The sequence below is a fragment of the Dufourea novaeangliae genome, unplaced genomic scaffold, assembly GCF_001272555.1.
Source record: "Dufourea novaeangliae isolate 0120121106 unplaced genomic scaffold, ASM127255v1 scaffold14, whole genome shotgun sequence".
In the NCBI taxonomy this organism is placed as follows: Eukaryota; Metazoa; Arthropoda; class Insecta; order Hymenoptera; family Halictidae; genus Dufourea; species Dufourea novaeangliae.
Genome location: NW_015373890.1, coordinates 2,343,345 through 2,355,476, shown reverse-complemented (window position 1 = coordinate 2,355,476; position 12,132 = coordinate 2,343,345). Strand labels below are relative to the sequence as shown.

Here is a 12,132-nt window from a genome sequence, read left to right as displayed (position 1 = left end):
TAAATAGATGAAAATAATCACTCTTTACTTTTACATATTCGAAGAGTTCCAAGTCTTTAGAATACATTCTGAAAATGTTACATCGTTAACTCGGAAAATAATGAAGTTTCACAATTATCCATTAATTGTGTTATTTCATGTTTTTTCTATTTTCATTTGTTATAAAGAATATTTGTAATTTCTCTATGATGTTGAAAAATATTCGCAGACCTATTAATCACATTTTATATTAATATTCGGTTTTAAACGTCGTATAAAGACTATGGAAAATGGTATTTTATATTACTTGCAGACAATATGCAATTACATTCCTTTAATGAGTTGTTTTATTCACGACTGGATCTTTTTGTTGAATTTTAAATGAGATATGGTGTTTCAGTTACCAAGGCTTTAGTTCGTGCGATTAACTCTAAAAGAGATGCTTTAATGAACGCAATTAAAATTTTATAATAAAATTCTCTCGACCAGTAAATACATATACCGTGAATATATTCAGTGTTGTTCAACGTTTACAGGTTTGGTTATTATATCCCCAATAACTGTCTGAGGCCCTTTTTCGCGGCATTAATATTATAGATAAAATTGTTCCTATTTATTATTATAAAAATAGCGTCAACCGTTTTTGAATAAATTTCGTCAAACAGACAACATCAATACAATAATTAAAAAATACAACATATATCCCATTTATTGCCCGATTTTATTGCTTGGTTAAATAGTACCATGAAACGAGCAGAATACATTTTGAAATTTTGTAACAAAAAGTGGAGCTACGTTAACATTTCTCATTCATAAAAGTAACGTCAAGTATACCTATCTATCAACAAAATGGGTCATTTCATGTGCAACAACCTAACCATTTGAATTTTCTTCGTTGTACAGTGAATATTCCGAAAACTCGAAGGTATATTAAGGGAATAAATAATTGTTAATTATTATTCCAGGTAGTACTGCGGACTTGTTACCAGCCCTTCTCCTAATTCACGGTGATTCCTATTCATGGGGCGCTGGGAATGCTTTCGACGGAACCGCGTTGGCCGCTTATGGACGCCTTATCGTCGTTTCCATCAATTTTCGCCTGGGCGTACTTGGTAAGTTAATCAATTTCAGTGTACTTATCGTTAAAACATGCCTCATTTTCCAATTATGTTTTACTCTGCCGTTCTCATTAATATGCCAGAATAATGCAGTAGTATAACATGTTCACGATTAAATATGACGTGATTTTATGCAATTATGGCGTATAAACTACAAAACAACTACGAAACTGTAAAATTAAAACCTACATAATGATTTAATCTCATTTTTGATTACTAATTACATATATCGTGTTACTTATTACTAGACTGCGGATTTTATGCAGTTTGTCGCATACACGATTGTTTAAAACTTAGTGCAGTAAAAAGTTCAATGAATAGTGATGAAGTTCTCATATTATCCGGAATCTTATAGAGTCATAAATATAAATATGATGATATGTATATAAGATAAATATGATTCGATTTGATTTGTTTGCTATAAACTAATAATATATGTAATTCTAAAATTACTTTATAAAAATTGTATTCGCATAACTTCCGCAGTCTATTTATTACACAACTAGTTGTTTTGCATTCTTACGTAAGAAAACATCGAAATCAACAAGCATTTTTCCAAGTATAGACTACTGAATCAAAATAAAATGTTCTAAAAATATTATCCGGGTTCCGCGGACCCCATCTCATCAGTTAAGACTTAATAAAGTGTGTTTTTCGTAGAACTTCTTAATTTAGATAAAAAATTTAAATATTTACTTTAGTTTGGTTTTTATAAAATGTTTTAATATGCATGAACGCACACAACCTATTTATTATGAAAATTTGAATTTCGTTCGAAACCAGTTGCGTGGAAGAAGTTGAACTATAAAAAGGTTTATTTTAAAATAACGAGAGAGAAGAGATTATTTAAACCATGAATAAATAGACACACTACGCCCATGCGAGTTAAGAGTGCAAACGAGATATAAATGTCATGCTCTGCAAAGCGTACTTTCTTCTTTTTAGTTTCGTTATTTATGAGCTGACTTTTATTGACACTCTCACGTTTTTAACGGTTATTAAATTAAATTTTAAATATAACCTTCGTTTATATAATTATCTTCTTTATTATCTTTTTTATAGTTCTTTATAACATTATATTTGTTATTAATACTTCATACTCCCTAAATACTAATCCTACGATCAGTTTCTCAATGTAAATTACATTCTTGCTCTTCATATTTCAAAAAGGTAATGGACAGAATTTGTGTAGATTTTCTGCATTTTATTGCATACACGATTATCTAAAACTCATAATCAGTACAGATAAACTTTTAATAAAGTTTACCGAGGTTTCTATTTTCTGTCGAATCTTATGGGAAGTTTAATGGAGCTATCTAAATTCTATTCGATTCCAATATTTACAAAGTAGTCGACAATAGTTATTTGCATAAACATCTGCAGTCTGATTATGAAATTGATATCATCATACAATATTAGAATTATTACTATACTAGAGAATATTAAAGAACTGACATTAAAGAATTAACGCTACTAGAGAATTAACGATATTAAAGAATTAACAATATTAGAGAATTAACAACGTGAGCGAATTAAAAATATTTTTTACAAACGACAATTTGAAAGACTTGCGAAACACAACGACAGAACATTAACGCGATAAGCGAACCCAAGTTTCCAGCTTAATGAAAGTTTGGAAAAAAAGTTATTCGTCCCATCGAGAATTCAGACAGCTTGCGGCTCTCCTTTTATTTCTCATTGTTTTATTATTCTGTTCTCTTTTTCTCTCTCTCTTTTACGCCGACTGGAACACGAAACTTCTTCTGCATCGATTAGCGATTTCTTTTCGAGAACATACTGGCCGCTGACCGACTTCGGGGGTTGGAACTATTGTTACGGATTTAATATAAGTTGAGAAAGAAACCCAGTTTCTGGTTCGGTGAGGGGAATAAGAGAAACGAGAACGTCGAAGTTTTCGAGCAAAGGGAACTAGAGGAAGTATCGGCCGTAACGAACTCCTGGAATTTTATTTAGGAAATGGGAACGTTGCGTGCAACTTTCTTGTTATTTTTACAGAATTCCAGTTTCGTTTCTTAGTTTTGTGAATTTGGAAGCTCGATTCTCCAGAAATTCAAACGGTTGCAGATACAGCAGTGCAGGTGTATTAGGTGTACCAATACTAGAGCTCAATTTAAAATACAATAGCTTAATTCGAAACATGAATAGCTTAAATTCAGAATATTTTTCTGATCTTCTGTTTAGTTAAAATAACGGTGAATTGTGGGAATACATAACGAATCCTGTTAAGATAACACAGGGATTTGAATTGTTTAAAAAAAAAAGCAAAACTTTCACAAAAAATAGTGGACCACTTACTGGTACACCTAATAGATATTTAAAAATTCAAGTTTAATTATTTCGAACATACTTAAAGTACTTGCCTAACATTAGCAAGAATTTCGAATTCTTTACAAATGCATTACAGACACGTGACAAACTTTTACGATCATTAGAATTTAAAAAACAAAAAATTTTCACTTCCGGTTAGTCAATAATATCTATGCATTGCAATATTTTTAGTATTTAATTCAACTACCTTTTAAGTCACTCGTTTATGTACTTGTGTTTTTTTATGCGAGGTACAAATAAATTCTACTCTGCTATAATCACGTTAAAAGCTCTCTTAAAACCTGATAAAAACATTTTCGATCGGACTACTAATAACAGAGTAATCTCTACTGATCACGATTCGTGGTTCACCCTGTATATTACAAAGAATATTTCTCAGTTTTGGTCAAAATATTCTCCATTTTGTCGAATGTTCTTGGAAACACGATATAAACAGGTTATGAAAATGCAACTCTTGTACGATTACTGCAAAAAGTTAAAATAAGCAAGAAAAAATCAGAGTTTTTTTGATTGGATTCTCTTTGTACGCGGGCTCACGGGGGTTTTTGTTCCGAATTCCCAGTCAGTTTAAGAGAAAACGAGGATTCGTTTTCCTTCTTGGAACAAAGATTAAACTTCTAATTATCCACGGTCAGTACATCCCAAGTGGTTCCCGCAGACCAATTCAAAAAGTTTCCCCGTTCGTTCTTGAAAAACAAGTCGATGCCAACGAGGAAAGCGGCTTCTGGCCTGTTAATAAGCGCAGCTCACGCCGGATAAGAGGAATTTAGATAGCTTGCTTTTCATTTCTGATTACAGACTCCACCGATTCGCTTTTTATCCCCGAGTTTCCTTGTTTTTGCGAAACTTTTATTTACTCCTTTACTCTCGTACTTCCTTTATTTCTCGACTTGAAATTTCTCTTACAAACTCGGCTCTTCTTGTACCGATTTTCCTTTTGAATTCGTGACCCCGAGCAAATCGAACTTATCCTTTTTCTAATTCGATTTTCTTAAATACGTATCACATTTTTCCGGTATAAATATTCTGTTCATTACTAGGTTTCGATAATAGTTTCTTAGTAGATCGATGGAGATTTTTCTAGATTCATCAGAAGAGAGTGATTCAAATAGAAACTGTTTTATTCTATTAATTCCCTCACTGCATATTTTGTCATTGTTCACGATAGAAATCGAAAACTGATCTAACAAGATTTCACTGAAAAGTATCCAAAAGTATTCCTCTAGAACCCTCTATTTGCACCCCAAAATTTCGACGTTCCATCTCGAAGCGAATTTTCATTAAAAACATACACTTCCATGAGCACCGTATATCACGACTGTGGACCTAACCAGCGCAATTTCCCAATCTGAGATCTCTGGTAAACAGAGTTCCCGTCGAGCAGACGTCTACATCATCAACCTGGACGGCTTAACCGTCGGTTAATCGCCCTGTGAATATTTCACCGAGCAATTTTCTCGTTGAATAAGAGCCAAAGTGAGGCTAGTCGGGACCTGTTACCATCCATCCGCCGCGCACACAAACGCTCGGTTCATCGGCTGACGCCCTTTCCCTCCCTTCAGAATCTTAATCAAAAGCATTCGGTCCTCGGAAAGGGGCGATATGCATCGAAATCATGAGCTGCAGGTGAACTTTTCTGCGCGAAGCGACTGATGTCGTTGGTATCGCGAATAAAAGACTATTTCGTTGAGAACGCGGAGAAATGGTCTAGCTTGACGTTGACGGATAGACGGTGGCGATAAACGGTAACCCGAATTGCGTGTTCACTGGCGAATTCGGGGTATCGAATGAAACTTTGAGTATGATAGTGAATAGGAGAGATAATGCTCAGATTACTCTGTTATTAGCAGTCCGATCGAAAATGTTGTTATCAAGTATATCATGGTTTCAAGAGAGCTTTAACGTGATTATAGCAAATTTTTGGTCAACTCTTTTTTTTCATGATTTTTCAAGGCCACCTTCCACGTCTGACTCGCGATATTCATGTTTGGGCCAAAATTGTTATCACGAGGCAGATTCCTTAAACTACGGCAAGGGATTAATCAAGCGAATATAATATATTTCTTATATTTTCCATAAAATCGAAAACGGGATAACTCGAGATACGTCCTTAAGTGGTTAAATATTGCAATCAATAAGTCGCATTAACCCAGTTCAAGTGTCCGTTATTAAATCCGTTTCAATCTCGAAATCTTCAGCGTCGAACGTGTTTCGATAAAAAGAAGAGCAGGAAAAAAAAAGAAGAAAGGAAACATCAAGCAGGCAGTCATCCGGTAACGGCAATAATTTTCCACCTCTCCCGGCCGTGTTCTTCCTTTTATCCCATTTTTTTCCTCGGTTTGAATCACGCAACCACGGAAAATGAGCGCACTTTCGTTCGAGAACCATAATTTCCGCCCCCCCTTTCCACGACTTCGTTGAGGCGGTTTTTGTTTTAAACGCGAAGTTTCCTGGATAAAAGAGTAATCAGCGGCCGGGGTTGAATGGGGGGATGGAGGGCGGCTGCCTATCGGTATCAGGTTGCCAGAGGACAGAAAACAAGGGTGGATCGGATCGTCATTTGTACGTCTGCTCCCTTGCAACGGTTCCGCGCGCGAAATTACGCTCGGGCTCGATTTCATCTGTGGCTACGAGACTACGTTATCTGTCCATTCGATGCCTCCGGTTGATAGTATTCTACGTTCTCGTTCATCCTTTGTGGATTTGCGTGATCTTTGCGTATTCGTGACATCTTGCAGGCTGCTAGTCGCTGTGAAATATAGAGGGTGTTCCAAAATAGCTTCGACCCCCGAAAATGAGGGGTTTCTGTGGTAATTTCAAACAACTTTTTCCTTAGCAAAAATGTTATCCGAGGCTTTGTTAACGAGATATTAACGAAAAACCCCAAAAATTTTCATTTGTGTTTGAGTGTGAAATATGTCGGCCGTGAAATTCGTACAGATTGTTTAAAAGTTACCCATGAAATAGAAAAATAATAGAAAAAATATCCATGTTTGTACATGGCTAACATAACATCGAATTTTAGTGTCTTGTTTTTTCATTCGCAGAGCTACCAAACGCACTAAATTCTCCCACGTATTTTTATTCATTCTATAGAAAAAATGAAATATACGATCATTATACTCTATTCTATGTAAGGATGTAACCAGTATCTTTTCCGACTTTAACGCCGTCGAATATAATTACAACATAAGGCGATAAGGTCCTCTTCGTCGTCCGACATCTTTGCGAATGAGGAAAATGAAGCTTTCTGTACGCTTCCTATACGCTTCCAATACGATCGACTGGACAGAAGCTCAAGCGTAGCGTAATCGTCATGTTGTACGCTACGCTGACGTGTCTATGACGAGATGCCTTAGTGAACAGTAGGCCTAAGTCGAATCGAAAAGATCCCTTCTCGTTACTTTTTTCTCGCCGCTGAACGAACGTAATTGACCAATCGCCGCGACGATACGATAGTGGGAGGGGGTGGTGGGGCCATTTAATGGCTGCGGAGTTAGGCGTTCCATAAATTCAGGGTAAATCGAGCGGCAACGCTCGCCCGTGCGCGCGTCCTCCATTCAGGGCAACCCGTTTTCGCGAGACAATACGTGGCCCGAGGAACAGTGGGGGGCTTTCGGGGACATGCACGCGCACAATCGGCCACGTATCTATTCGGCGAACCAGCCTGGGGCGATCGCCGAAGGAATTTTAAATATTGCGTCCTCGTATTTTTTCAGGACCAACCCGGAAACCTGTAAGGAGATGGAAAAATACTGTGTTCCTTTCCCTTTGAAATCAACCCCTACTTGTCGCTATTTTTCTTTTTTTTTTTTTCGGTGACGTTCCGGATGTGGTAATTTCACGGACTGGGACTTCTTTTGGGGTTGGATTCGATAGAAGTCTTCTGAAATATGTACCTTTGCTCTATTGTTTGTTACACCGTCTCCTGTATTATTGTGTCCTTTGTATATAGCGGTGGTGCAAATGTTTCCTAATATAAAAATATTTTTTAAAAATTCACATTCTATGGGGTGCTTAATATTTTTGTCCAAGGCGGTATGTCACATCAAAATACTCTCGTTTAGCCACCAGATGGCATAAAAGAGAAAAAAATCAACAAAAAAAACACACCATGTTAATATTCTACATTGTCGATCTACAGTCCCTGGCCATATTAATGTGAACACTTGAAAATTTTATAGAAAAACAAACTATTTGCTATTAAATAAAAAAATATGTATTCATATAAGTCAAAATTAGTAGAAAATATTAGGTTAATGTTAAACACAGTATTCAAGACATTTTTTTTTCAAATTTTGTTGTATTAAATGCAAAGAATATTTTAAATCAATCTTTCGTTATTTCCCCCGTTGTCGCTATGACAACACGTACTCACTTACATACTTTGTATGTACATGAAGCACATATTTTTTAAATGCTCATTTTGATTCCAACAGTAGATAATTTTTTCTATTAAAACTCTCTTATTTGTAACATTTTGTTTAGAAATTTCTCGTTTCAGGAGTTCTTAAAAATTCCCAATAGGATTTAGGTCAGGGAAATTTCCTGGCTAATCCAATAATGGAATACTTTTGTCCTGGACAAATATCTTCACTGATTTAGCGATATGTCACGGTGCTCCATCAAAGAATAACAATTATACTTCTGAAAACTGGTGTTATTTACAATTAGATTTTGTTAAATACCAGAACTACGAAACCCGTGAAAATGACGGATTGCAGGTTACTTATTTTACAGTTACTGAAGTGATAATAATGCTTTGTTGACTTCTGATTTAGTATACATTGCATATGAGTATTATGTACATTACTAAATTTTACAAGTTATAATTTAGTATACATTCACCGTTGGTAGTTCTAGTGTTAATGTAGATAAGTGGTCACATTAATATAGCCAGGAACTGTACTTCCAATCGAGCCTGTACAAATTTTCGAGACCCTGTTTGTAGAACGTGCTCACTTCTACTCCAGCATCCGAACCATTTCCCGAAACAAGTAACCGTACAGCCCATTCCGTCGGCCATTTTCTCCGGGCGCCTTTTCGCAATCGGGAGAAACGCAGTCGCAGATAACACGAACACCCTGTATATTATTCTGTTGTTTCACTTATCGAGGCCATAAAGGCGGGGCGTGAAACCGTTGCGGAAAAATTCCGCTGGTAGTTGGAAAAGGATCGAGATATCATTTCTCTGCGTTTCCGTGAACGCAGACCAGTGGTGGCCCGGCTGTAACACAGTTCTCCGTCGGGGCTTGTTTCGTCGCTGCCCTTTTGTTCCGATGGAAGTCGTCCCGCGTGCGTTCCGTTTGCCGTTGAAGCGAAACAATACGCCCAAGGCGTTATCCGATATGCGGGCGGTCGAGTCGGTCGATTCGATTTCTCGCTGGTTCTTTTCTGAACCGTTTCCCACATCTCGTTTCCGTCCTGAGGACCGTCGAGTTCTCGGTGCAGCGATGTAACTCTACGAATTCTATGAATTCTACGAATTTGCGTGGTAACTTTGCAAATTGTTAAACTGATCAGTTGACGAAGTTGTTATATATATTAGGTTGACTGATAAATGAATTCTATTTTTCTTTTTTAAATTTGTATCTATAGGTACGCGATATTTTATAATCAGTATTAATCTGTGACACGTATTTTTGTAAAAAACAATTTATTAGATAATATCTCGTTTGAAGAAAGCTATCAATCGTTACGGTGCATATTTTAAGCAACTGAAAATGGTTTTCCAAAAATAATGAGCTGCCTGGGATAAGATGAGTGCAATACAGTGGCCGTTTAATTTAGAAGAGTTTCTATTGAATTATAAAATGTAACAAACAGCATCTTTTCATAGGGCTTTTAATTTTGTAATATTCCTAGATGCATCAAATCTGCAGTCTAAATGTAAAGCACCATTCGATAACATTTCTGTTCACGTGTATATAAAGAATTGAACTGTAAGTCAACATTTGCTTGTCGTTTGCAATAGAACGTATTATTCCATACTAATCCATTGTCAAGACGAGAAGAATAGTTCCAAAGAAAACGTGAGAGCGCGTAGTTGGCCGGGACTATAGCGATTCAATTCGCATTGATTGAATAGTCAAATTGTAAATCACAGTTGGCAGTAAATCGCGGCCGTGACTTGTTCTTGCTGAAAGGAAAACTCGGACAATTGTCTGGATCGAAGCTCGCCGGTGAGTTCGCGTTTTCTTGTCACGTTCGCCTGTTCCGGTATTGAACTTTGAAACAGAACTAATAAAATCGAATCCACGAGGAATTGGAAAGGTAAATGGCGTGAGTTCACGAATATAAATGAAGGCGTGAAAGATCCGTATTATTAAGACCAAACAAAATTCGCCATTTTCTCTTCTATTCTTCTTTTATAGTGATTTTTATGTGGTTGCTTAGATCTTCGTACGATCAGTTTCTTCCCGTCTATTAGACTCATTCCTTTTATTTTCTCAAAAAGTAATAGACAACATTTATGCAATCACTTAATGTTTATAGTATATTTATGAAAAGTCAATATGAATATTACTTGTGCAATTATAAGACGTTTCATATATTTTAAAAACATTATATTAAAAGTAATTCAAAGTATTTCAATTAAGTGTAACAATACAACAGTATAATTAATAACTTAATGTTAAATGTCTTGTATACTAAATACTTGTAAAGCGAAATTGTTATAAACGAATCGTTGAAAATCGAAACCTTGATAGAACGTTCATAAATTGTTAATATACTTAATGATAAATGTCTTAAATATTAAAACATTTATTTTAATTTTTCATTCTTATTAAGACTACAATAATATCATAAAAAATTAATAATTCTTACAATTATAAATTCTTCATATTGTAAAAAAATTGTTGAAAATCAAAACGTTGATAATTCGTTATCGTGATGATAAAGCGCTCGATGGCGTTAATAGAAAATTTCGACGTCTCCAATAAATGAAGGATGGAAGTAACAGCCTGGTCTGATAATTTGCATTTTTATTGGAAAGTTCCCGTATCAGTAATCATTTCGGAATTCTAACAGGAAGTACGCGCCGAGCAATATCCTCGAGTAACTTGTGCTTCAAACTTTCTGATTGCTGTCTGCGAATAACCTTGACTGAGGGGTTTCGGCGTGGCGGGTTAAATTTAATGAAACGAGAAATAAGCTTTGAGTAATCAAGCAGACGATGTGACATAATATTATTAATGTAAATATGTACCCTACTAGAAGTAATCATATTCCACGATTAATTTTATGATAATTAGATCAGTATCTTGTGTCTTTCAGGATATTTGTGCGAGACATTCAAAGGAATGGAATACTAAAGAAAAATGCTTCTAATTTACAGATATTTATAGATTGTATTACAGATTACATTACACATTACAGAATAATGTATAGAAACTTTAGTCAAACAGAAATCTATTTACCCTATTAGGGTACATATTAACCAGAATCCAAATGAAATAAAAGAATCCATTAAACTTTATCAAACTTGGAACTTTGGAATCTACTTACATATTGTATGTGAAAGTAGAGTGCGGACGTTTATAGAAATATTATACAGACATTACAATTTTATGAATTGAAATTAAAGAAAAGCTTGTTACCTCGGTGAATGGTTTCATTCGGTAATGAAACAGATAAAGTTCGCGTTAAATTTGATTACTATTTCTAAATAATTGTGTTCAATATCTGTATTGTATTACTTCACGCCTATTTTTATTATTTTATTATTTTTCGACTAAATCCGTGTTTTTTGATTAACATTTCTATATTACTGTATTACATGTCGATGTTTTATTATTATTCCTCGAGAAATTTGATTCATCATTAAACTGCGATTTTTATGCATTTATATCGTGCTCTACTAAAATATTCCAACCTCCAAATCCGCGGTTCAATAAAAAATGAAACTTTTTCGCGAAAAAGTGGCAACAATACATCTTATTATAAAAAGTCAAGGTTCGTGAATTATTCTTCGACTGTCGCGTCGTAACAATTCGAGAAACAATGGGCCGAATGGATTGCACGGTCTCGTTTCAAGTCTCTCGTAAAAGATTCGCGTGTCCGCGAGAAAAAAGTGTGAGTAAAGGATCGCTTTATGCCCCGTAATAAGAAACTTCCCGTTTATGGAGTTCAGGATTAACCGTCTTCGTGAAGTCCTGCAACTCGAATTAAAACGCCAGCCGGCTGGTCTCTGTGAAATTTCAACCGAAGTTCTCCAAGCGATGACGTCCGTTCCTACCTCGAACGGTGAGAGTTTAGTTAAGAAAACAACTCGCCTAGAAGCTCTATCGCGTCTTCAAAGCCCAAAGATAAATCAGTAAGATGTTTCTTTCCGTTTACTTTATATTATGTACTTCGTCTTTGACGTCTTACAATTTCCTATTTCTCTATAATCCTTCAAAGATCTAAAAAAATTGTAAATAACTTTAGTTATGTTTAATTTTTTTCATATGAATGCATCTACTATTTTTTTCTATTCTGTGTGAGATATAGACGAAGGTTGTATGATTAATTTCTTTAATAATAACTAGACTGCGGATGTTTATGCAAATATCGATCTTTAAGTACTAACTTACAGATACCTACTAGAATCACACAGACATTTGTTTAGTGTAGGTATTAAAGTTTCTCTTGAGTTATAAATGACATAAAAAAGTCATTAAACTTTATTAAACTGTCTACTATA

The 12,132-nt window shown here is 35.3% G+C and overlaps 1 protein-coding gene across 1 annotated transcript in view; it reads left to right on the top strand.

Moving 5' to 3' along the window:
• The window catches only part of LOC107186713 (neuroligin-1-like), a 48,715-nt gene that overhangs the window by 21,349 nt on the left and 15,234 nt on the right, over nt 1-12,132 (top strand). The window contains exon 2 of the mRNA XM_015574650.1: nt 945-1,091. Within this exon, the coding sequence (XP_015430136.1) occupies nt 945-1,091 (147 nt within the window). The remainder of the gene's footprint in view (nt 1-944; nt 1,092-12,132) is intronic.